At 46.7% G+C, this 24,205-nt stretch overlaps 2 protein-coding genes across 2 annotated transcripts; both read left to right on the top strand.

Annotated features, from left to right (window-relative positions):
- Positions 1-30: 30 nt before the first annotated feature.
- LOC115613910 (forkhead box protein L2) lies at positions 31-15,153 on the top strand. The gene is made up of 4 exons (XM_030499977.1): positions 31-63; positions 14,189-14,572; positions 14,883-14,914; positions 15,025-15,153. The coding sequence occupies exons 1-4, from the start codon at positions 31-33 to the stop codon at positions 15,032-15,034; spliced, it is 459 nt and encodes a 152-aa protein (XP_030355837.1). The 3' UTR covers positions 15,035-15,153.
- Positions 15,154-16,480: 1,327 nt separating this feature from the next.
- LOC115613840 (histone H3.3A) lies at positions 16,481-23,743 on the top strand. Its single transcript, XM_030499844.1, has 4 exons — positions 16,481-16,683; positions 18,119-18,273; positions 20,028-20,181; positions 23,094-23,743. The coding sequence occupies exons 2-4, from the start codon at positions 18,146-18,148 to the stop codon at positions 23,220-23,222; spliced, it is 411 nt and encodes a 136-aa protein (XP_030355704.1). The 5' UTR covers positions 16,481-16,683; positions 18,119-18,145; the 3' UTR covers positions 23,223-23,743.
- Positions 23,744-24,205: the final 462 nt, after the last annotated feature.

Raw genomic sequence — 24,205 nt, 5'->3', positions numbered from 1 at the left:
CCCCTCCCCCTCCCGCCGCGCACGCGCCCAATGACGGCGGCGGCGGGGCGCGAGCCCGTAACGGTAGGCGGGGCTATGGCGGGAACGCTGACGGGAGCGCTCGGCCCCGCGGCTCGGTGCTGCGGGTGAGGAACCGGCCTCGCTCCTGGGGTGGTGTGACCGGGCTGCGTAATGGCCGTGAGCTGCTTGGCCTGAGTTGGGAGTTTTAAAGGTTTCTTGAGGGGTTTTGGTGTGTTTTGGGTTTGGTTTTGGTTTGGTTTTTTTTTTGGTGGTGGTTTTGTTTGTTTTGTTCGGCTTGGGTTTTGTTTTGGTTTTTAAGTGCTGGAGGCTCACGCTGCACTTAAGGCAAGCTGTATTTCTGGTATTTCTAGGTCAGTCTGATGTTTCAGTCCTTTTAGGGGCTCAATTTATCATTTTTAACCCACAACCTGTATTTATTTTTTTTTTTTATGTTTTAAAGTTTGGAATCAGTCTGATATTTCAGTCCTTTTAGGGTTCCAATTTGTCATTTTTTAGACACATAAGGTTCAATGAGAATCCAGGTATATTTATCAGTTGGTCTTTGGGAATGGAAACATTGGAGCATAGGATAACTCCGATCCCATAGGATAACTCTGATCATACCCTAATCTTACACACGCTGTCCTGATACCTTGTTTTAGGAAATAGCCCTGAGCACCATTTGTCCACAGTGTGATGCTCAGAGAAATGTCCCTGTCACCTAGCGTGATACAAGAAGCAATCCCAGGAAGCAGTTTCCTTTTCTACATGAGAGAGCCCCATCATTCTAATTCAGACAGCGATGTGCAGCCTACCAGGTTGTAAAGGCTTTTTACAACCTGTCACGTTGACTGTGTGAAGGTGTAACAGCAAACAAAATGGACTGTGGCTCAATGGAAATACTCATGCAGCTGGAAACAGGCAGTGCTGCTATCGCAAAGTGTTGCAGGTGTATGAAATGTGATGGAAATGTGCAGCTGTTAATTGTCCTGTCAAATATAGCGCAAATTTCATGTAAGGGCTTGCAGGATGATGGACTCTGTCTCTATGGCTCCTTTGTCCTGCTTATTCCTACGTGCATTTTAGCATATGGGTGGGGGGAGGCTCCAAATGCTGATATTTGGGGCAGATTTGGTTACATAGTCCAATAAAGTGTTTTTAAATGAGGGTGAAAGTTGAGCTGGAGCAGGAGGCCACACTCAGCTCTTCACAACATGCAGGAACTACCCATAAGCAGGAAACTGGAGATTTGGTTAGAAGAAAATGCATGTCTCTGCCTCTCTAGAAAAGGACATATACAGGGGTGTGAGATGGCGATCCAGGTAGTGTCGTTATCGCATTCTTTGGTGGCTTCAAATCTCCTCCATGTCTTCAACATAACCATCCTGCTAGATGATATGTGAATGTAGGTCGCTCTAGTGGAGGCTGTTGCAAGCACTAGCGAAGGCCTAGCTGGGCTGCCCTGCAAAATGCAACCTGAGCTAGTTAAAAATGTCCCTGCTCCTTGCAGAGGTTTGGACTAGATGAGCTTTGGAGGTCCCTTCCAACCCAAACTGTTCTGTGATTCTGCAGTGCGATGCACCTCTCACCTTATTTCCAAATAATGACAGTCCCTGCAGTGCCTGTTTCTTTAGTAGCAGCATGGGCAAGGATTATCACTTCCCATATAATCCACCCACTTCAGCTCTGTCCTTACCCAAGAGGGAGTCTCCTGCCAGGGTGGCACCTGGCACCCTGAAAATCCCCTGTTGGCAAGTGAGATAAGCACCTGTGTCGAAGCCTGCGGCTAAATTCAGGTCTTAAGCATTGGCACTGCTTTAAAAGAATGGGGCTTGTGTGTGAGCTGCTTGGCTGTTCCAGAAAGTCCCACCCTTTTTGCTTGCAGAAGAGCCCTGCTGCCTGGCCAGGCCTGTGTGAGCATGGGTAGGTAGCTCTTGTGCCTTATGTCAATGTGGTAGAAAAAGAGGAAGCTGGGAAACAAAGGGGTGGAGAAGTGACTTCACTAGGAAGTGAGGACCTCACTTGCAAATATAAACAAATTAGTGACAATTTAATTAAGGGGATTTCCCCAAGGGCTTGTTTTGGCCAACTCACAAATCAAACTTTGCTCACCCTTTCTTGCACTACATTCATTTTAGCTAAAATATTTTCACAAAGCACTTCAACCCACTCTAGACAATCCCTTCCTGCCTTTACTTTCTATAACAAGTTAGTGTTTCTGAATTATGTGTCATGTTGCCACACCATGACCATTCAAACCCGATGCCTGTGTAGCCTGGAAAAGCCGTGGTTATTTTGTGCTGCATCGGGCCCAAATTCAGTCAGTGTTGTATTTTAAGTCACGTGGTGCTGCTTGTTTCATTTATAGATCACGTGCTATATCTGTGGAATGCCATCTAATGTTAAATTCCACTAGATCCGGAGTATTTTTTTCACATGTACTATCTGATTGAAATGTAATCGGCAATATAGGAGGTATGCACACACACGTATGTGCAGATGAATAAGTATTTTCTTACATCTGTGGGATTTCAGTTGCATTCCGAGGGTATGATTCATTTCCTCCTCTGAAGCTCCTGCTATTGGCTCTCAGGGTGTGGAACTTGCCAGTACTGGCCAAATAGGTGGAGTTGTCCAGGAAGGAGCTGGGCCACAGGACTGTCCAGTGGATGTGCTGAATGGGTGTAATTCATTTGAGCCACATCCTTTCTGAAGGTTTTGAACTATTTTATCTGTGGTGATGAATTCCCAGCCCTAGTGAGCACCAGCTGAATTAGAAATTCCCAGTGAGGAGCACCTTAGCTAACACAGCTGTCATCGTAGAGAAAAGAGGACCAGAATAGAGAGCCCAATGCACCCTGAGAGATGTGTGTCAGTGACAGCTGCCTGTCATTCGTTACTCTGACACCTGGATTCTGCCTGCAGGCACATGCTAGAGCTGTGATACACCTGTGAGCATGAGAGCTGACAGCAGTGGAGTCCTACTGACATAAATCAGGCCTTTTGCAGATCATGCATTGCCACTTACAGGTACTTTTGGGCTATTAATGCCATACTCTCTCTGGTTCTGGGTGGCTGTACCTAGGTGACCTGTGCAGATCCTTACGCGTAGTCAAGCTACAAGCAAGTGACATCTAATAGGCAGCGGAGTAGTTTTCTTCCAGCTTGTTCCTACAGCAGTGTTAGGTATATAGTCCCCATTCTCATGATTTATGCAATGCTGTTTAGCTGGTGCCACGTTAATGTCAGTGGGCAAGTGTTCCTGTATCTCTTGTTCTTGATTACATTTCTCTTCCTAGAACCCATCACAAATGTATTGCCTTGCTCCTCAGAAAAAAGTCTAAATAAGTCAAAAAGGCTCTTGTTATAATTTCCCATCTGAAATTTGTTTTAATAGGAATGTTATTCTCTTGATAAAACAATTCTCAGTCTCTAATTCTGCAGTGGTGTTTTAGACTTAGTTAATAAATCATGCTTGCCACTTTTCATTTAGAAAGGTTTACAGACATAATTAATTAAACCTGGCAGTATCCTTCTGGGATAAGTAAGTACTCTGACTTTTTAAATAGTGACACTCAGGCAAACTGGTTATACTACTTTCTCAAGTCAGTGGAAGGACCAAGATTAGAATTTAGAATTCCCTGCTATCTTGATATTATTTAAGAGATGAGACTACCCATCCTTTTCTTATTTCATTCTGATACCCATGTGTGTGACGCCTGAGTTATTGGGTGTGCTTAGAGTATGCAGTGTGGTAGATGAGACTATTTCCTGCTTAAAATCTACACAGAACACAATTTTTTCAATATCTCTATCTGGCACCATCAGATATGCTGCTATTCATTCATTCATTCATTCACTCTTATTGTTTCCTCCAGTATATTCTGTTTTAATAGTAGTAGCAGTGCTTTATAGTGCTTAATAACGGTCGGTCAAGACCAAGATTACATTATGCAAGACTCTGCTGAGAGATCTGTGAGTTACTTACTGGCCTTTGACTTCTAATCTGCACATGAAAGATGCCTGTGGGAGTGAAGAACACAAAACCAGTTGTTGACAAGGTACCCAGATTAACAACGGATGGGGCAAAAGTTGCTCTGATAAGAATTCAGTGTTTCTCACTTCTGAAAATGTTCCTAGACACAGGCGAGAGAAAGGATGAAAGATACCACTTAAAATATGAAACAGATGTTCCTTTTAGCATAGTCTAAGTGTGCAGATACTAACCAAGGTAAATTTTGTCCACTAAGGGCACTTCAAGCATTTGAAAACATTTCTTTTACGAGTGAGTTTCCCGTCTGCTCGTCAGTTGGTCACGTACTGTCATATGCATGGAGACTGGCTCATCTGGGTCTATTTTCATATACATTTTAATGGTATCCCAAAGCGCAAGTTCCAGATAATATGTTTGCAAGACTTCAATATGTTACATGCTTTCATATTATATTTGCATGGATGATCAGGACAGGATGAAAAGGAACCTTTGTGTGCGTGTTCTTAGGACAATAATTAAGATGTTGTATGACATGAGGGAACATTTTTTACTTCAGATGTTATGACATCATACTGTGTGACAAAAATGTAATTAACCATAATGAATCTAAGTTGATATTTGCAAGTGCAGCTTCCTGCCAAATGTCAATAGGCATCTGCTTCAGTTTCTGTGTCATCAGCACAATGGGTACAGACAGTGTGTTAAGATACCTGATACTGGGTTGGGAGCAGGGGGGAGAGATACAAATGTTATGTTACTTCTATTACCCTTGTATGAACACAATAGCTACTGTTAAATATACTTATTGCCTCTCAGTGAATGCCCAGATCTCAATCTCCTAACAAGTCTGTGGTGAATAACTGTATTTAACTCTTCTTATAGCCCACAGTTGGTAATTGTGCAGATACTTAGACGTAATCGAGATTTAAAGATAGCTGTAAAACTGGTTTTGCCCTCACATTAGTCTCTTTGTTGTGCTCAATATCTTTGTCTCCATCCTATGCAAGGATGTTTAAACTGTGAGTCCTTTCAAGAAGGGACTCTGCAGTATATATGTAATGAACCTGAGAAACCAAGGTCCCTTTTTGTTTGGTCATTAGCATGAGCAACACAGTCTGACTTGTTTGTCTTGCTAAAAAGAATTTTACATTTGGCAGCAATAATTTGAAATAGATTGGCTGATTAGACACCCAGGTAATACTGTAGAAACAACTTCTACTTCAGATTCCAGGATTTCCTTAACCTCATGTTTCCTCTGATTTGCTAGCCTTAATGCTTAGATTTGGTCTGTTCTGATGAATTGTAACTGAATCCAGCTGGAGAGCAGTGAATGGGGGAGTTGTAGCGGACAGGATATTTTATAGGAAAACAATACCAAAAATAGGTCTTTGCCTCTTTACTTTTGCTCTCCCTGTAACGAAGCTAACTGCTTTTAATTATAGCTTTCAGAGACACTGTGCTAAATTACTTAATCTCTGTGTAAGGACTGGATCCCAGTTTCCTAATTGGCATCTGAATGTTTGGCAATTTTGCAAAAATCCAAGCCTAAGAGTGACTATATGGTACCAGATGTGCATTATGTACGTGGGAGATCTCTATTATCTGTCAGACTCCTCTGCCTTGAAGTTTTTAAGAAACAGGAGTGAACATTGCATGTACTTGCAATATGAGTTTTTCATCCCATTGTGATGCTGTTTGCAGTAATTTGAAGTCCTTAGACCAAAGCAAGTTATACTCTGCTTCAGATGAGCTGAAGGAGAAAAAAGTCAGGTATCCTTATTTGGTTTTCAACTGAGATGAAAGTTGATTTGGAAATGTTCCTTGCTAAAACTGAAGCTGCATTTCCAGTAGTTGGGAGGAGCTCCCAAATTACATTACCCCACCCACATCTGCTTGCTTTCGGTTTACCTGGGGAGATTCTACAAAGAAACTGAAGGAGAAAGGGAGGACAAAAGGGAGAGCACACAGGGCAGGTCTAAAAAGACAGAAATGTAAAGCAGAGTACCTCAAGTTTGGGTTATACTCAGGGAGGTAACATGTGGTTAGCAGTCTGTGGCAAGTTGTTGGTGTTCATAAATCCTTTTTAAAGCAGATCATGTCACTGATCATTCAGCCCTTGATAAAATATGAGTCAGATCCTCAGCTAGTGTGAATTTTCAAAGCTTCATTGGCTTGAGGGAGAAATGTCTGAAGGATCCAGCCTGTAGTGTAGAGAGGCCTCATTCTTTGGGTGCTGAGTTTGACGTAGCTTCCTTTTGACTGGCTCATTATAAGCCCCACTTACATTCAGACAACATTCTTGTAATAGTAATATTTATCTCCCTGTGTAGGGAATGTTCTGCTAGCTTAAAGAGGACCTACAAATGAATAACCATGGATGCAGGTTTTGATTTGTTTTCCCTTAACAGAAATAATGCAAATAATTTTTAGGGAAAATGCCTGGGGTTTGTTTTGTTTTATACAGTAAGTTTGAGTTGGAGAATACTGACATTATAACACTGCAGACGTGTGGCCTCTTGTTGGCTCGATACTAGAATGCTTTGCTATTTTGTTTAGACAACATCTTTTCACAACCATGCAATTGAAATTAAATTGTTCATATGGTGTTTAAGGAATGTCACTGGTGTATTTTGGACTCCCCTCCACTGTTTCTTCTAATCCTTTCCAAAATAGAGGTAACTATGTCTCATCTATGAGGAATATGTAATACAGCCTACTATGCCCCTTGAGGATCTTTCTTAAGTCATATGTATGTGAGGCCTGGAAAAATCATGTCCTCACATGGTTATATTTGAGTATTAGCAACATGACAATGATACAGCTGTGCATTTGTTCCTTTGTGTGCCTGTCTGACTTGGGCTCTGGCCTAGAAGTGATGTCGGTGTCAGAATATGTCATTGCTTGTTTCTCAAAGGAGGGCTATGAAGAAGTATTGCCAGTGTGTGAAAGTCACAGTTGGAAAATCTTGTAGATGTTGGTGGTTGGTTTTTTTTTTTCCCCTCACTGTTGTTCTTTTATAGTGGAAGTTACAGAAACAGTTTGTCTGGAGAAGCCTTCATGCCGCTGGAGCTGTGTCTTACATCTGTAGAACTGGACATGGCACTGGAGTGTGTTCACTGCATGGTTTGTGCAGGCGGCCCTTTACCTGTAAAGGCTCCACAAGTATCTTGTGGCTCTCATAACCAAGAATCTTAAGTATTGTAGATGTAGTGTGGCCCTCTGAGTCACGTACCAAAATCCAGGACTGCCAGCCAGCCAGCTCCTTCTTCAGTGAGCCAAGGGAGAAGGGCGCTGTGTGCTTTTTGCAGGTGGGAAATGACAGTGGCACCCAGGAATGTTAGCTGTCCATTGTGGGTCAGGGCTAGGCTGAAGGGTGTAACTTCAAGATGTAATGAAGTGTGTAATGTCAACTTCAGTAGCACCTGATAAATTACTCCCTCTCACAGTAGGGATTTATCCTACATAAGCACAGCTCCTCCGCTGGATGTGGGACAGAGTGCCAGCGTGGGAGCTCTGCTTGAAATCCTTGTAGCCCAGGGGAAACAGGCTGGAAACCTTTCCTGTAGCTCTTTGTTGCCGAGGTTTCAAGTGGTGCTGCTTCTCTGCCTCTGTCTTGAGATGTGTGCTCTGCAGTCCATGTTAAACCCAGCTGATGTTCTCCACTTGGATTGTGGCTTGTATTTTAACACCACTTGTACACTTTGAGTAGCAGCGCTAGGACTTAGCATGCAAAAATCATAGCGAGTCCCCACACAACATAAGATTTGCCAGAATCATGCAATGTTAGCACATGCAAAATTTGTGCATTCTCATTTACCTTCTGCTGCTTGTTTGTTTGTTTTCATGGGTTTTGAGCTGTTAGGGCATCAAGCTTGTCTCTGCAAGCACAACTGCCTGACACTTTCTTTAGCACTTAAATCCAAAGACAAGATTTTGATGTTATCATCCGTCTGCAGAGCGGGAGAGAGCAGGACTTGGCTGGCAGCTTTGGATCAGAAGGAACTACCTATTGCCACATCATTCCTTTGCACCCTTGCTTCCGGCTCTCTGTCACAAGAGATGTGTGGTCACAGCATGTTCAGGGAGCCATGAGCTTCAAACTGTGGCTCTAGCACTATCTTTATGGTAAGAAAGCAGGTATTTGGGCATTTTTAAAGTATTTTTTTAAATAGCCTCTGATTGGGATGCCCACATCTGGGGATGTAGTCAAGGTCATCCTAGGTCTGATTTTCAGTGAATCCTTTTATTCTCATCTGGGTGAATACCTGTGAATCCTTTTATTCTCATCTGGGACTGTAAATTGTAGAATACCTAATTTGCCCTGTAATCAGGGCAAATTAGGTATTCTTTAGAGCTTGAGCATGAATTGTGTTACTGAAGTTTCTAAGCACTAAGAAACTAATGAGCAGCACTACTATTAAGCACTGTTCTTAATAGCAACTGCAGTTTTCACATTTGAGATGCCTTATGAGATGTGAATTTGAGAAGAGGAGGAGGAGAAAGGAAGAAAAATGATCTAAAGATGTGGTAAAGTCCACAGAGTGTGACTTACAAAGGATGTTAGGGAAAACAGGAAGCTTTCATTTGTTTAAACAAACAAACAAGCAAAAAACCCCCCAAACAAACAGAACCCCCCCAAACCCCAAAACTCTGTAGTCTTGGAAGACTGAAAATAATTAATGTTCTTTGCTGTCTCTTTAAGATAGACTGTCTGCCACTTCATTTTCTCTTTCCCTTTTCTGCTCTCGGGAGACTAGTTCTCCAGAATGTGGGGTTTGCGATTTGGGAATGCTTGTTAAGAAAAGATGGGATATGGCAGAACACTTCATAGCTGTGTTAGGGTCAGGCCTCAGAATAGTCATTTCATTTCTGAGACCCTTCCTCAGCTGGTGTTCACAAATGAGGCTCGTGAAGCATCCATGCCATTTCAAGACAATCTTACTCCTGTGCTTTTACAAGGAAGAAGCAGATGTAATTTTAAAAGTAACCAGTCTACAGAAGATTGTTCCAAATAAATGACAATGCTGGGCATCATACTTGATATTTCGTTCTGCTGTTTCCTCTTGGAGCCTGAGTACTACGGTCTGTGCTGTTTGCATTGTACTCAAGTATGGCTGAGTTTCACTCTGATTGCTGCCCCCAGGGCCCTCATGAAGAAGAGATTCATATCTCATGAGATTACCCCATTGAGCAGAGAAATGAAATAAATAATATTACTCTTAGTTCTGTCAAGTATAGTGGCTCATAGAGCCTTTCAAGGCAGTGTCAGCATGGGCTGGATACTGCCTCAGTGCATAAAAAGACATCCTTTACAAGAACAACACTGCAAAATGAGGCCAATGTGAGCCTAATGGGTGGTGGAAAACAGGGAGCCTTTTTTTCCTCCTCCCTAATGCAAGCCTGCAGGGGTTTATTTTCTAGTGTGTTCGAGTCTTGGGGCAAATCAGCTTGCTGAAATTCTTCTACAACAGGAGCTCCCTGTAAATCACTGTAGTAGTAGGGATCTTATTTGGGAACCAATTAGAGCTTGTGCTGGTTGTTTCTCCTTGGCAGCTTTAATGAACCTATTGACACAGAAGTGCTGGAAATAAAAGATTTTACAGTAGTCTCCATTAGGATGAAGCCCACGGGCTCTCCAGTTCCTTCCACTGTACAATCCAATGCCTCAAAAAGACAGAAAAGGTTGTTATGATAACTTAGTCATGTGTGAAGAACCAGGAGAGCTAAACCGAGTTGAATAATTCTATCGTACTGTAACTTTAGGAAGAAATATTCCCCAGAACAATTGTTCTTCCCCATAGTGCAGAAAATCTTGCAAAAGCCCACTTGAAATGTGTCTGTCAAAGCAAACTAATCAAGCAGGTATGGCAAATTTCAAAATCTTGTCTTACTGTTAGAGAGCACAAACTCCCTTTTCTTTCTACTTGTCCATCAGTCCTTTCCCCCAATGCCTTAGACATATTTTTATAATTAAATTTCACATCATATCTCCAAAATACATTATGACATTTGATCATATTTTATCTAAAAATCACAGCTACTCCTTGTCGTCTCACATAATTCCTCGTCTTTGGCAAGGCTGTCCAATAACCTCACAATTATCTGTTGTACCCTATTCCCTATCTCCTGCTAGGACTCGGGTTCTGTTTCAGTTAACCCTGTAGTGCACTCCAAACCAACAGTGTCTGCGTAAGAAACAGAACAGAACTGTCCTGAGAACTGGAAGAAGAAAAGGCATAAGCTTAGAGAAGTCAGTAAGAAGCTGAAGCTCTCTTGACAAGGAGAGGTCCGTGTCTGTGTAAACATGTAATGCTGGTTTTATTGTCATTTCCCTTTATCACCCCCATGCATTGAAACAAATGAGAATATAATTATTCCATATTAAGCACGTGAGTCATGCAAAATGAAAACACGGTATCATACAGAGTACAGCTGTTTAAAAAGCCACCTCTGTTTCTGTTTAGGATTTTTCTAGTGTCAGTGGAACAGGAGGACTGGTTTTTGGTGTAATATTTCAAGTCCTGTTTCCACCTTAAGAAAATGAGCTGTTGCATGCAAGCTCTTCAAAGCTGATAAGACAAATGGAGACTGGTTACAGCTACGATGCGTCTTATGGACCTGAAACTGTTCTTAGCTGTGTAGCAGGCAGATAAAGATATTTAAAAAGATTTATTTAAAAAGATATTTTTAACTTCCAGTCTTTAAAAGGTGATGGACTCTTTTTTTCTTGTAATATAAAAATGATACTACAATATTAAGCATATTTAAAAGGCTATCATGAATAAACAAGATAGGAATAGGAGTGGAGCTTTGGGATGTCATGCTAGGCTGCTCTTACAGGTTTTCTGTGTAGCACTCCTTCCACCAGAAGAAACTCGCTATGGAAAAGAAAGAATTAGGGCTGGTTTAATGTAATGTTATTTACTCTTTCACGTTCTGCAGGACCTCATTAGAAGGATGAGAGATGAGTTCCAGCCATGCATGTATGTTAATAATAGGCAGTACAAACAAGATTATAATAAGAGAATCCTGCATGATACGTAGGGAATTAGAGCCAGGAGTCCATGTATAAAAGCAGGCACGTACTGGGTGAAAGCGAGTGCTTGTAAGTCTTTGCAGAAGAGGAACCACAAAGGTAGATGCTGAGTCAAACTCTTCAAGCTTGCTAAAAATTAGTGGCAATCCAAACAGTAAAGTGAAATCCAGGAGTCCTCTGAGCCACTGTAGGCTCATTTTCACTCTCTTAGAACTTTGTCCTTGAAATTCCTTTTGGAAGAAACTTAAACCAAAACAGATTTACTGCTCTGGGGTTGTGAGACAGTAGAAAAATGCAGTTTGTCTCCAAAATGGATTGTTCTGAATCCCCTGCACACATGTGATGCTCAAAGTGTGAACAGAAGGACCTTTGACAGGACTTGTAATTGTGCATTTTAAAGTAGCTGCTGCTTTTAAGCCTTCCTAAAGAATCCAGGAATTCCAAGATGTTTTTCATGTGGCACAAGTACTCTTTTCTTACTATTTAAACAGGAGGACTTTCCTTAGAGACCAATCTTCAGGGAAACACTTCAGCACGTGTGTAAATTTAAAGAGTATTTATCTCCCATTGAAGTCCGTGGAGCTTGAGAGGTACCTAAAAGTAAACAGGGGTTTAAGAGTTTTCTTTACACATCAGGGCCATGATGTCTAATACATGTGAAGTCTTTTAGAGAACTGCAAAAGGCAAAATACACGATGAAAAGACTGAATGAAAATAGATGAAAGAGAGGAATAAGCTGTGTCCACTACTATTACACAACTTCTTATCAGTATTTCCAGCAGGTGCCAGTCTCTAAAGATAAGTACACCATTCAGCTGCTAGTTTGGGATGCTGTATTTTTTGCCTGTATATTGGCAGTATACATTAAATGATGGAAGTGTGCAGTGCGTGGTGTCGTGGTTCAGTCCAGCGTATCAAACCCCTGTGCATCACAACAGATGCTGTTACAATGCTGTTATTTCTGTGGGATACAAATCCAGGACAGAAAACTTCAAAACAAATAATAACAGAAAACTATTTACACAGAGACAAAATCACTTTGAGGTTTTAAATGACCTGTACTTTCCCTCCAAAGTGCCAGTGATTCCTACCCCTAGTAACTTCCTAGCAAAACCACTGGAACTAGTGTATTTTCATCTTTTATGTAGATGATTATTTAGGAATACATTAAAATCTGCACCAAAATGTACTGGTCATACAAAGTTAAGGTTACAAACGTCTTCATTCTGCCAAAATGCATCTTAAGAGGAAGAGAGTTGACAAACTTGTCAGCATTTTGTACTGACATTGTATAATTTTCAGGAGACATTTTAACTGCGTAGCAGCCACAGCCAGAAACTGGGTGGCAGACTCGCCAGGATGAAGCAACACTGGGCTGGACTTGCAAGGATGGAGTTGGAATTGGCTAGGAAAGGCTGTCCAGCCTGGGAGCTGCAGAAGGAAACACAGCAGGTATGGTTCTGGGACTGGCTGAGAAACTAGGGGAAGGTGGGAATGGTTTGGCATGAAAATCAAGAGGATGCAGGGTAGGGATAGGAACAAGGAGAAAAGGGAGAAAGATGAAACAGCCTGAGCAAATACACTGAATCAAGGAGGGTGAGCAGGGAACATGAAATCACAAAATGGCCACAGGCTGGGAGCTGGGACAGGGAATTGGAGTGAGGGTGTACAGCTTGAGTGCAATGGTGGTGGGGGTTCAATGTGTGAGAGAACAGAGATGGAGCTGAAGGAGAGCAAGGAAGGGAGAATTTGGTCTGGGAGGAGTTATGTGAAAGTAGGAGTCAAGGAGTGTCGTAGATAAATAAAGCTAGTCTTTTGTACTCCTTCCTTCACCAAAATGTCTGGGTAGGTTTTTGCGTAAAACAAGTAACACCCACAACTTTGCCTGGGTAATAGGAGGGGACCTTTCTCTGAGTTGGAACTAGACTGAGTCTTTTGGACTTCTAGTCCGTGCTTTTAGGGGGATTGGAAAGAAACATTTCTTCTTTGGTCAGAGTCCATTTGGAGTTTGGTGATAAACAGTCATTATCTCTTGTTGTGGAAAACTTTTCTGTTTCTGAAAGATATCTGCAATGTTGCTTAGAAGCAGTCATACTCCAGGCTCACTTGTTCTTCTCTGGCCAGATAACCTCAGAACAGGCCCACTTCATCTGCTCTGCTATGTTTTGTTCTGGGGCTTGTAACCTGTGCTGCTGTTGCTTGTGGATCTTCACCCAGCCTGTGATGTTCCTGGGGCTGATCCCTTAGCTCTTTGACCAACAGGGCCAGTGCCTCACACCCGTTAAGCTGACCAGGAGCTATTTGGAGGACTTCATCTTGAAGCCTTAGCTCCAAGGAGAATTTATTCTTTGTATTTTCAGCTTGATAACAGTGAATTGAACTAACCCAACCTGATGTGAGGAAGGCCTGGCCTTGCTGTGCCCAGAGTCTCCTGGGCAAGTTGAGAGCTTCCCAACAAAGGGAAGGTGATAGAGAGTAGTCTGGAAAACGTGTGCTGCTTGGACAGCCCAAACGAGTATCAGCTGTGGAACTCTGCCTCATTTTGCTGCATGAGGTCTGTGAACTTTCTGTGCAAGGTGCTAAAAACATCTCTGACAACTTCTGATGTGGATGTTCTTCTTTTCTATCCAGTATCACTTATTTGGCTCCAATCCGGACCAGCTGTTTTCCATCCTAATCTTCTTTCCCGTGGCAATCTGGACACGTTCACAGCAGCAGTGTTACGCGGGGTGAGGGTGAAGCACTGCGGTTGTCCTTGCCGTGTTATTGTCGGTTAAACCAGGGGAATCTCATTAGGCTAGACTGCTTCGTAGCAGCTTACAGATGCTAAAGGGCGGAAGATCCCTGTGGTCCGCAGAGATAAAGGCCTTCGGAGAGGGAGAGCAAAGGCTTATCAGCGCTGCCAGTGGCACAGGAACGGCTGGAGCCGTGTTGGTGTTGGGCCAGCTCTTTCTGCAGTGTCCCGTGGGCACGCAGACAGCGCTTGCGTACAGCTGAAAGGGCTGCCCCGGCCTCGGGCCTCTCCCCGTAGGCCTGGAAAAGCGTGTTCGTAATGGCGTTAATCAGCAAGGACGAAACGAGGGTGCCAAAGTTGATCATGTTGGAATAGTTTTTCCTTAGAGGGGCGTTTCGTGGGGTTCGGGGCCGGCGGTCGGCAGGGAGCACGCCCTGGCCCTGCCTGCGGTGCCTCGTCAGCGGGGGCAGAACCGCTACCGGCGGGGCAGGCAGCAGCGGAGCAGCCCCGGGCACGGGGACAGGCTCCCCCGGTGCCCGCTTTCCCCGGCTGCGCGCGCGGGGACAGGGCCGAGCGGGCAGCCCCGGGACAGCCCCGCGCCCCGCCCCGCCGGCACGTCACGGGATTCCAGCGCGTTTCCTCCAATGGCGCCGCGGCGCCCCCGACCCGGCCGCGTTCCGGTGCCGCCGCCCGCCGCGGCCTGGGGCGGCGATGGTGGATGCAGGGAGGCGCTCCCCGGCGGTCACCTCACTGCGTCCCTCCGGGGGAGCCGGCTGCGGAGCGCTCCCGAGCGTGGCCGGCGTGGAAGGTACAAGAGGGGCACGCCGTGAGTTGTTAACGTCCGGGCGGCTGCTGGCAGCTGGGAAGTAGCGCTGCCGGCTATCGGCTTGTCCAGCTGCTCACGGTGGGGTGCGCGGGGTATGGTGGGAACCCGTGCCAGCCGCAGCGCCTGGATTTTGGAGTTCAGAGAGTATGTGCAAATACTCGGTTGTAGGAGCTCTCCCTGGCTGTCCAGTGAGGTGCTGTTCTCTTGTAAAATTCTATCGGTAGATAGAACTACTCCACTCATTCTTCTGTAAGCAGAGCAAAAATCCTTTGTAGTTTCTTTTTCCCGACAGCCATCTCTCATCAACTCACCGCCAGGTCAGAGGTGTGTATCTGCATAGTACAGCCTGGTTTATCCATACAAGCATCGCAGCAGCTGACATCGGCTTCAGCAGGGTGTCCAGCCCACGGCAACAACGCCCCTTTCCTCAACAGGTTTGGTTAGCCCCAAGCAAATTGCTCTGCTCGCATGGGTGAACTCTGTCTGCTGCTGGAGGTAGCTTGGATGTCTCTGCACAGAACTGTGTTACATCATCAGCCCTAATAAAGGCTTTGCAAATCAAATGTGGCTCCTCCTTATAGCTAAATGACAGACAAGATGGTGGCACCAGTTTGCCTGAGTACAGAATTTATCTCTGTAGTTGAAATGTAGTTAAGGAAATCATAGAATCATGGAAAAGTTTGGGTTGGAAGCGACCTTAAAGCTCATCCAGTTCCAACCCCCTGCCACAGGCAGGGACACCTTCCACTAGAGCAGGTTGCTCCAAGCCCCTGTGTCCAACCTGGCCTTGAACACTGCCAGGGATGGGGCAGCCACAGCTTCTCTGGGCACCCTGTGCCAGCGCCTCAGCACCCTCACAGGGAAGAATTCCTTCCCAATATTAATCTAAATCTCCCCTCTTTCATTTCAAAGCCATTCCCCCTTGTCCTATCACTTCATGCCCTTGTAAAAAGCCCCTCTCCACTTTTCTCATCAGCCCCTTTAGGACCTGGGAGCTGCTCTAAGGTCTCCCTGAAGCCTTCTCTTCTGCAGGCTGAACAAGCCCAGCTCTCAGCCTGTCTCCATAGCAGACTGAACAGTCACTGGAGCACCTCCAGCCATTTCCTTTCCCACAGGGCATCCCATTCCTGATGTTAACAGCAAATGAAGGAAGGATGAAGCTGCTTATTAAGCAACATGGCAGCTGATACCACTGCATGGGATCCATTGGTGATGACGGTGCTAAACTCACATCGCTTTTCCGACAGCTGCATTTCAAACTTGAGATAGTTTGACAGCACTATTATGGGGAATGAGACTCCTCTGCCTTCCCAAAACCGGATTTTCCTTGTGAACCAGTGTGTCAGCAGTTTGTTTCCAAACTGAGGTAACCCCAACAGCCCCCTCACGACGCTCAGCTCTTACTTTGGTGGAACAAGGAGTACGGCGCTTCCACAGCAGACCCTCACCGGGCCTGCTTATGGCGAGAATGTTGGCATTGCTTCTGTGTAAAGCGATAACAAACCCGAACCCCCAAATCCCACCCATAACCCCAAAACCCACCCAACCCCCCCAGCTCCCACCCAAACCCCGCAGGCCTGAGGGACCTCATACTCCGGTAAGGCTGGGAGCTAGGCGGGCTTCCCCCCGCAGCGCTGTGCCCGGGGCGCGCCCCCGGTCACCCCGCCGTGGCCCTGCGCGCCCCCGACCCCGCGGTGGGGGGAGTGGGGGGAGTGTGTATGTGTGTGTGTCAGGAGGGAATCCCCCTCGCGCGCGCGCGCGCGCGCGCGCGGCGTGTCTTTTGTGTTTGTACACACGGCGCCGCGGGAGGAGGCGGGGCCGCGCGCGGGGCGGGGCCGCGCCTTCCCTCCATTGTGCCCCATTGGCTGGCGGGCGGCCCCGGGGCTGGGGGGGCGTGTCCTGCGGTCGCACCGCCCCTCGCGAGTCAGCCATCTTTCAATTGTGCTCGGAGCCGCCGACAGCGCCAGCAGCAGCACCAGCCGCGGCAGCGCCGGCTCCTCCTCGCTCCCGCCCGCCGCCCGCCCCCCGCCCTCCTCTCGTCTCTCCTCTCGCTCTCCCTCCCGCACGGCAGCCGCGCTCGCCCAGCGGACGGGGTAAGTCTGGCGCCGCGCCCGCCGCCCCCCCCCGCGCCCCGCCGCCCCCCGGGGGCACCCCGGCCCCCTCCTCAGGGCCTCCCCGCAAAACTTTTGGGGGCGCTGGGGTAAGCGGCGGCGGCAGCTCGCGTCCCCTTTCCCCGCGCCGCCTTTCCCGGAGCGGCTCCCTCCGCCGGCACCCCCCGGCCCCGCTTCGCGCGGCCGTTGCCCCCCTGTGCCCCCCTCGCCCCGGCTCCAAACCCCCCCCAGCAGCCTCCCGGACCCCTTAGCTGTCCCCTCGGCCCCGCATCCCCCGGATCCGGGCCCGGGAGCGGGCGCGGAGCGGAGCCGCTCGCCAGCCCCGGTAACTCTCCTGCCTGCCTTCCCCTGCTCCCCACAGTTGTTGCTCGGCTTCACCATCTTGTCTCTTTTCTCTGGTCACCGACCATATTTTTTTTCCTATTGCATAAAAAACAATAAAAAGGGAAAGAAATTCGCTGAAGAAACGACCCAAACCGAACGCAATTTTTCGGTTTTCGAGTGCAAACTTTTCCGTTGCCTCCCCCTTCATCCGCACCCGCACGGTTCGGAGTTCCCAGCGATTTTTTGGGGCGTTATTTTTCGCAATTTATTTTTCCCTTCCTTTGCAAAAGGACTAGGGCTGCATTTCGTGATTGTTTCCATTTTGTTCTGGGGCTGGGAGATGAGTTTGCCTGTGAGAGGCGCTTGGGAGCGAGGCAGCTTTGGGGAAGCAGTTACACAGGCAGAGACGGACGGCACCCGAAAAACACAACACCCCCCCAAAATATTTATATATATTAAAAAAACAAAGTTAGTTGCTTTATCGCACTTTCCCCGGACCTTTTCCGCCCGGTAACGCCGGTTTCCCCGCGGCTGCCGCCGGCCCGGGGAGCGCTGCCGGGAGCCCCGGGCTGCCTGGCGGGCCGGTGGGGACCGCTCCGGCGGCGCTTGTGGGCCCGGTGGAAGCGGCGGGTGGGTGCCAGCCCCCCGGGGCTCGCCGGGCGGTATCGCTGATCGCTTGGCAGGTGACGGGCGGCCGGCGGGGGGGGGAGGCGGCAGCCGCTGCTCCGCGCCTGCTGCCGGGCGGGTGGCTCCGCTTCGGCCGCCGCCGCCTCGTTAGCGAATTCGTGGGCAAAAACCCCGTTTTTAAATATTCTGCGATCGGCGGATGTTTAATTCCTCTCTCTAGATATAGATTTTGATTTAATGTTTCTTCCGTTGGCGCTCGGTCCGTTGTGCGGCCGCGGGCTCCGCGGCTAACGGCTCGCTCCGCGGGCAGGGGCGCGGGGCTGCGCTCCCTCCCGCGGGGGGCAGGTGCCGGCGGGGCGTGCGCTGAGTGGGGCGGCCCCTACCCCTGTGTCCCCCCCACCCTCCGCACCCCTTTCTCTCTCTCTTTACCCCCCCTACCCCGTTCCTCCGCCCCATCGTTGTGCAGGTGTAAGGCAGCGACGTCGGCAGGAGCATGGCCCGCACCAAGCAGACCGCCCGCAAGTCCACCGGCGGCAAGGCGCCCCGCAAGCAGCTCGCCACCAAAGCCGCCCGCAAGAGCGCGCCCTCCACTGGCGGGGTGAAGAAACCGCACCGTTACCGGTACGAGCGCCGCGCAGAGGCCGCGCAGGGCCCCACCGGGAGCACCCCCCCCCCCCAACCCCATCCTCCCTCCCTGCGGTGCCGGGAGGGGCGGGGAACCGGGAACCGGGAGAGCTTGGGGGGGTTTCCGCCGCACCCGCCCGCCGGCTTCGCGCCGGTGTGTAACATCAGCGCGTTTTGGTACCGGTGCCTAAAAAAATCAACACCCCCCCCACCCCTCCCGGTGAACGCGGCTCTCCCGGTGGTGTTTTATTATTATTTTTATTATTTTTATTATTTTATTTAATTTTAATTATTTTTTTAAATTTATTTTTACTCGTGGATGTTTCAGTGCTACGGGGGGGTTGTGCCGCCGCGAAGTTTATTGTTACCGGCGTATCTTGGTTTATTTGAAGGGGTTTGATCCGTCCCCGGTGCCGTTTGGGTGCCGCTGGACACGGGAGCGGGGGGGTTGGGGGGTGGAGGGAGTTGAAGGTGGGGGTATCTGCCGCGAGAGGGCGCGATGCGTCCACGGATGCTCGGTTGTCCCGTGGACCGGCGCTGAGGGTAGAGGGGGCAGCGGGTCTTTCTGACAGCCCTCCGGTAACGAAGTTTTCCAGCCCTTGCTCGGTGCAGAAGGGTAAGAGTCGTACTCCAGCCCGGAGGATGGTCCTGGGCTATATAGGTATATGTATTCCCAGTGGAATAAAAGCAGATTGGGAAGGAGAAGCTGGTTTGAAATCTTAATTTCATAGGGTGTTGCTGTAGGTATGAGGCAGAATTAAGTGACTGGGAGAAAGGTAATAATGCCAGAGTAGGAAAATACAAATTTTCTGCAGAGATAAACATGATGTTAATTTCAGGGATGAACTTTGTGTCTGCAGAAGTATGTTGTTATCTGAATTTGTTGTTCTGACACCAAAACTAACAGAAGGAAACACAATAGATACTTTGTACAGATGATACAGAATTTTATATATATATTTATATATGCATGTATATATATGTGTGTGTATGTATATGTGTGTATACATATGTAGGACAAGAGGTAACAGCCTCAAGCTGTGCCAGGGGAGGTTTAGATTGGATATTAAGAATAATTTCTTCACTGAGAGGGTGCTTGGCCATGGGAACAGGCTGCCCAGGGCGGTGCTGGAGTCACCGTCCCTGCAAGTGTTCACACACCATGTAGACGAGGCCCTCAGTGCCATGGGTTAGTGGTGGCCGTGGCAATGCTGGGGGAACAGTTGGACTTCATGATCTTAAAGGTCTTTTGCAACGTGGTTGATTATATAATATATATGTAGATATATATAATGTCAGTTCTGTGAATGTTGACAGTTTCTTGCACCAGTAAGGAGGAACCACCAGACCCCCCATTGAGGCTGTGCTCACCATCAGGCAGGTGGCTGGCAGGGGGGTACTTCGGGTGCACCCAAACCAGTGAGCTCCCAGCCAGGTTGTGGTTTGCCATCTCCACTCTCAGTCATGTTGATGCCATGTTAGCGCCAGCTGGGCATGCTGCCCACCTCTTGGAGAAGTCAAGACCTTGGGGTGATCCACACGGGGTCTGGTGTGGATCCATCTCATGGATCCGCAGTGGGAGAATGGTAATCTTTTACCAGTGGAACTGGTTTTGTATTGTAAACACTGGGGTTCTTCTAGTGAGAACAGCGTACAGTGCTTAATTCAGTGTAGGCGATGAACCCGTATCTTTAAGGTGACGTGGAACGTATCTTGAATACTAACCGCTTTCCATCCTTTAACGTCGAAAGGCCGGGTACCGTGGCTCTGCGTGAAATCAGGCGCTACCAAAAGTCTACCGAACTCTTGATCCGCAAACTTCCCTTCCAACGTCTGGTGCGTGAAATTGCTCAGGACTTCAAAACAGATCTGCGCTTCCAGAGCGCTGCCATCGGTGCTTTGCAGGTGAGTGTCCCCCCGGGGCCGGGGGGGCTCCCCACTGCGGGACCCCCCCAAACCTGGGCACCGCAGGTACAGGAGGGCTCCGCCCCCCCCCCCCCACGCCCATTGGCCAGCCTGTTTCTAGGGTTAGCCCCAGCTCCTCCTGATTGGTGGGCTGGCGTGGTGGGCGTGGCCTCAGCGGGGAGGCGGGGCTGATGTGGGGGGGATGCCCCCATTCATCCTTCCCGCACTCGCACTCGGAGTGGGGCTGGTGATGCCCTATAGATGCCATAGGGTAAAACAACGCAGCGATGGGTCAGCAGCTCCTCGCAAAGGCTATAAATGTGGTTGGATTTGTCTTCGTTTAGTTTTTTGTGGTGGGCTGGGTTCTTTTGTAGTTGCTGCGTTTTTTGTTTGTGTTCTTTTGGGTTTTGGAGGGGTTTCTTTTTGGGGGTCAGGGGTGGTGGTTGGGATTTTGTGGTTGGTGGGGTTTTTTTGTTTGGGTTTTTTAGGGGGTCTTGGGGTATTTTGGGGGGTGGCGATGTTTTTTTGGGGGGGGATGTGTGTGTTTATTTGTGGGTTGTTTGGGTTTTTTTGTTGTTGCTTTTTTTAATAGCCTCCACCCCTCAAGTAGTCACACTTGCCAAAACAGCACATCCTATTAAGACACTTAAGATAAATCTGTTTCCTCTCTCCTTGAGCTTTGTTAGAGGCTTTGCCTTCAAAAGCTAGGCAGCCTCAGAGGAAAGCGTCCTGTATAGCTTCTTCTGCTGTGTCCACATGGAGGTCTTGATGACCTCAAATGATCTTTAAAGAAAAACAGCTGGAAAAGCCCAATCCAAATGCAGTGTCCTGGTTTTGGCTGGGATAGAGTTAATTTTCTTTATAGTAGCTGGTACAGTGCTGTGTTTTGGCTTTAGTCGGAGTATAGGGTAGCACAGGGATGTTAGGGAAATAAGTGCTTTTGTATATGTAGTTGATGCTAAACACTCTAAAAAACCACCTTGGTTAAATAACTTATTTAGAGTATATTGAGGGTGAAATATCAATTGTTCATTTCTAGCCCAAATTCCTTGATCTAAGTGAAGTCACCTCCAAGACTCTGTTCTTATCATAAGAACATTTCCCTCTCGCGATAGAAAGACAATCTCAATTAAAGATATGTCTTTAGTGTTCTTACAGCTGTTGAAAGATTGTTCCAGAACCTATCTGTAGTTACAGAATATCTATAACCAGAGGCAGGCAACATGGTCCTTTTTTGATAAAGGACTTCCACTTGATAAAGGGCCAGGATGTGCCACGAGGTCCTATAAACTTCAGCACATATTTAACTTCAGAAGGTGCTTTTGCTTTTAGTTGTTCTGTCTTCACTGCTGTGAGTGAATGTGGTGGCTCTTAAATCCTGAGGTTTACCTGTGTGTCTTCTTATCAGGAACCGATTATTGAGTCAGTACATTTTCAGAAGGCTGGTTTGAACATTCCTGGGTTTGCATTAAGGAGTTGTTGGTATAGAACTTGTTCACATACTGTTCCTGGTGCTTCCTGCTTCATATTTGAAAAGGGAAAAAAAAGCTTAACCCCTTTAGTAACATAGTGTTGTTCATGCCAGCATGGCTTATTTGGTGAAGTGTCCTAACTTTCCAAGTAGTGATTTAGTAAGACTGTGTTGGGGTGCTATATCCTACTGCATATGGAATGTCTTACTAACACCACAGTCTTCATCTGCTGTAGTAAATGCTTTGCTTTCTTCACATTAGATAATCTCTGTTTTTAAACACAAACTTTGAACCTTGTAAGTTGATTTTTGTGGTTCCTGGTGATGAAATGGTTCATACAAGCTGTTCTCTAGCTTGTATTCTAGAAAGCAGGACCTCAATCTCCTTTCTGTAAGCAAGCCCCATCGTTCCTGCCTTCTCACCGCAGCTGTGTGCTGTGTCCTGGTCTGTGTGCTGGTCTGATGTGGCATGCCAAGATGCTTCCTAGAAGATGGTTAGGTGTTAGAATGCTCTGTCAACTCAAAAATGCATAAACAGTTACCATTGTTGCGCTGGGCTCTATAGCAGCTAACTTACTCTGAGCCAGAAGAATAATTGGGTCCAACTGAACATCTGTCCAAGCCGGAATCCTTCCTGCAGTTGTTCAGTAAAAGGGAAAAAATACTGTGGTCAGGGTTGGGGTGTTCCCAGGATAGGGCTTTGTGCTCCCGAGTGCTGACCCCATCATTCTGAGAGATGTGAGATGAGAACCTTCTGTGGTGGGGGCTGGTGCTGCGTGTCCCACATGGACAGGAGATGCTTAGGCAGGCAGAAAGTATAGGAGTAGGGCAAGTGTCTAATGGTAATGCTCTGATTTCTGCCTTGGTTTTGCTGATGCTAAAGGAATAGTTCTCTTATTTCTATAAATTCTCACTACATTTTTTTTTTTCCTGCTGATTTTTGACTTTTGAAAGAAGTCACCTCTTCAGTATCCTGTGGCAAGGAGCTGTGTGCCCAAACTGTTGTGAAGGAATCCTGCTGCTCTTTTTCCTTAGCATCTGCCAGTTTTACCTGGTGCTCAATAGCTTTTACTCTGGAAGAGGCAGGAGACAAGTCGCCCAAATAGTGTAGCCCAGCCTTGAAAAAGAGAACCTCCTAAACTAGCCTTTTGATAAGTTAACCCTTTATCTTGTGAGAGTCCTGTCAGAAGGGTGGTCCAGTTGTGTTCTGGAGGATGTCTTCACCAAATGGCAGTAGTAAGCAACTTTGACATAGAATATTATTTGGTGGTTTATAAGAAAATAGAGGCTTTAACTTTTTGAGAAGCTAGAACTTCTGATGTTTGTGAGTAATAAAGGTAGAAGCCTAAACTTAATGCCACGTTACATTGTACTTTGAATTACTACTTTTTCCTTGTGTTCAGAGAGTGACCGTGTTCTTAACTCTTTTCTCTTACACTAGGAGGCAAGTGAAGCCTACTTGGTTGGCCTGTTTGAAGATACCAACCTGTGTGCTATCCATGCCAAACGTGTCACAATCATGCCAAAAGATATCCAGCTAGCACGCCGCATACGTGGGGAGCGTGCCTAAACTTCACCACGATGGGTTTGTCATTCTCGAAGCAAAATCTTCTTCCTGTTATTGGTAGTAATGAACGTTAGATATTTTTTCCATGGGGTTAAAAGGTACCTAAGCATATGGTTGCAAATGGAAAAATAGGGGACAGAATTGGGTATTGGCAAGTTTTTTTCCATTTTCATTTGTGTGTGGATTTTTAATATAAACGAGGGGACGTAAAACATCAATGTGGTCAAAAAAAAAAAATGTTTGGGTGAACAAGTTTCAACAATTCAACTTTATAAAAAAAAATAATAATTATAAATAAACCTGTCAAATTTTTCTGGACAATGCCAGCATTTGGATTTTTTTAAACAAGTAAATTTCTTACCAACGGCAACTAAATGGTGTTTGTAGCATTTTTATCATACAGTAGATTCCATCCATTCACTATACTTTTCTAACTGAGTTGTCCTACATGCAAGTACATGTTTTTAATGTTGTCTGTCTTCTGTGCTGTTCCTGTAAGTTTGCTATTAAAATACATTAAATGATGCCTGCTTTTAGTCTTGATTTTTAAGTACTACATGTGGGTTATATTTGATTTTAAAAATAATCCAACTTCCCTTCTGCTTTTTTTCCTCTTCAATATGTGGCTTAAATACTTGGAGCAGATGTAGGAAACACTGGGGATACTACCTTGGCTGAAGTAGTCTATAGGTGAGGGTTTTTTGTCTTAAAAGCGTAAAATCTCTCTGCTCCATGTGAAAGCAAGTTTGGTGAGTATAATACTGGATAGAATCTGGAGCTGGACTGAGCTCTCTAAGCTGCAGTGCTAAGAAAAAGCAGGTTTGTTGCCGTTTAGATTCTTTTCTTACCTGATTTAATGCTGAACTTGGAAGCATTTCTGATTTTCATGATTTGTTAGTATGGTGTAAGTGGTGAGGTGTAGTGGTTGAGGGTTTTTGGTGTGTTTTGGGGTTTGGTCATGGTGGGGTTCTTCCCCCCATTTCTTT

The sequence above is a fragment of the Strigops habroptila genome, chromosome 10 (assembly GCF_004027225.2).
Source record: "Strigops habroptila isolate Jane chromosome 10, bStrHab1.2.pri, whole genome shotgun sequence".
Taxonomy (NCBI): Eukaryota; Metazoa; Chordata; class Aves; order Psittaciformes; family Psittacidae; genus Strigops; species Strigops habroptila.
This window is presented reverse-complemented; position numbering and strand designations above follow the sequence as displayed.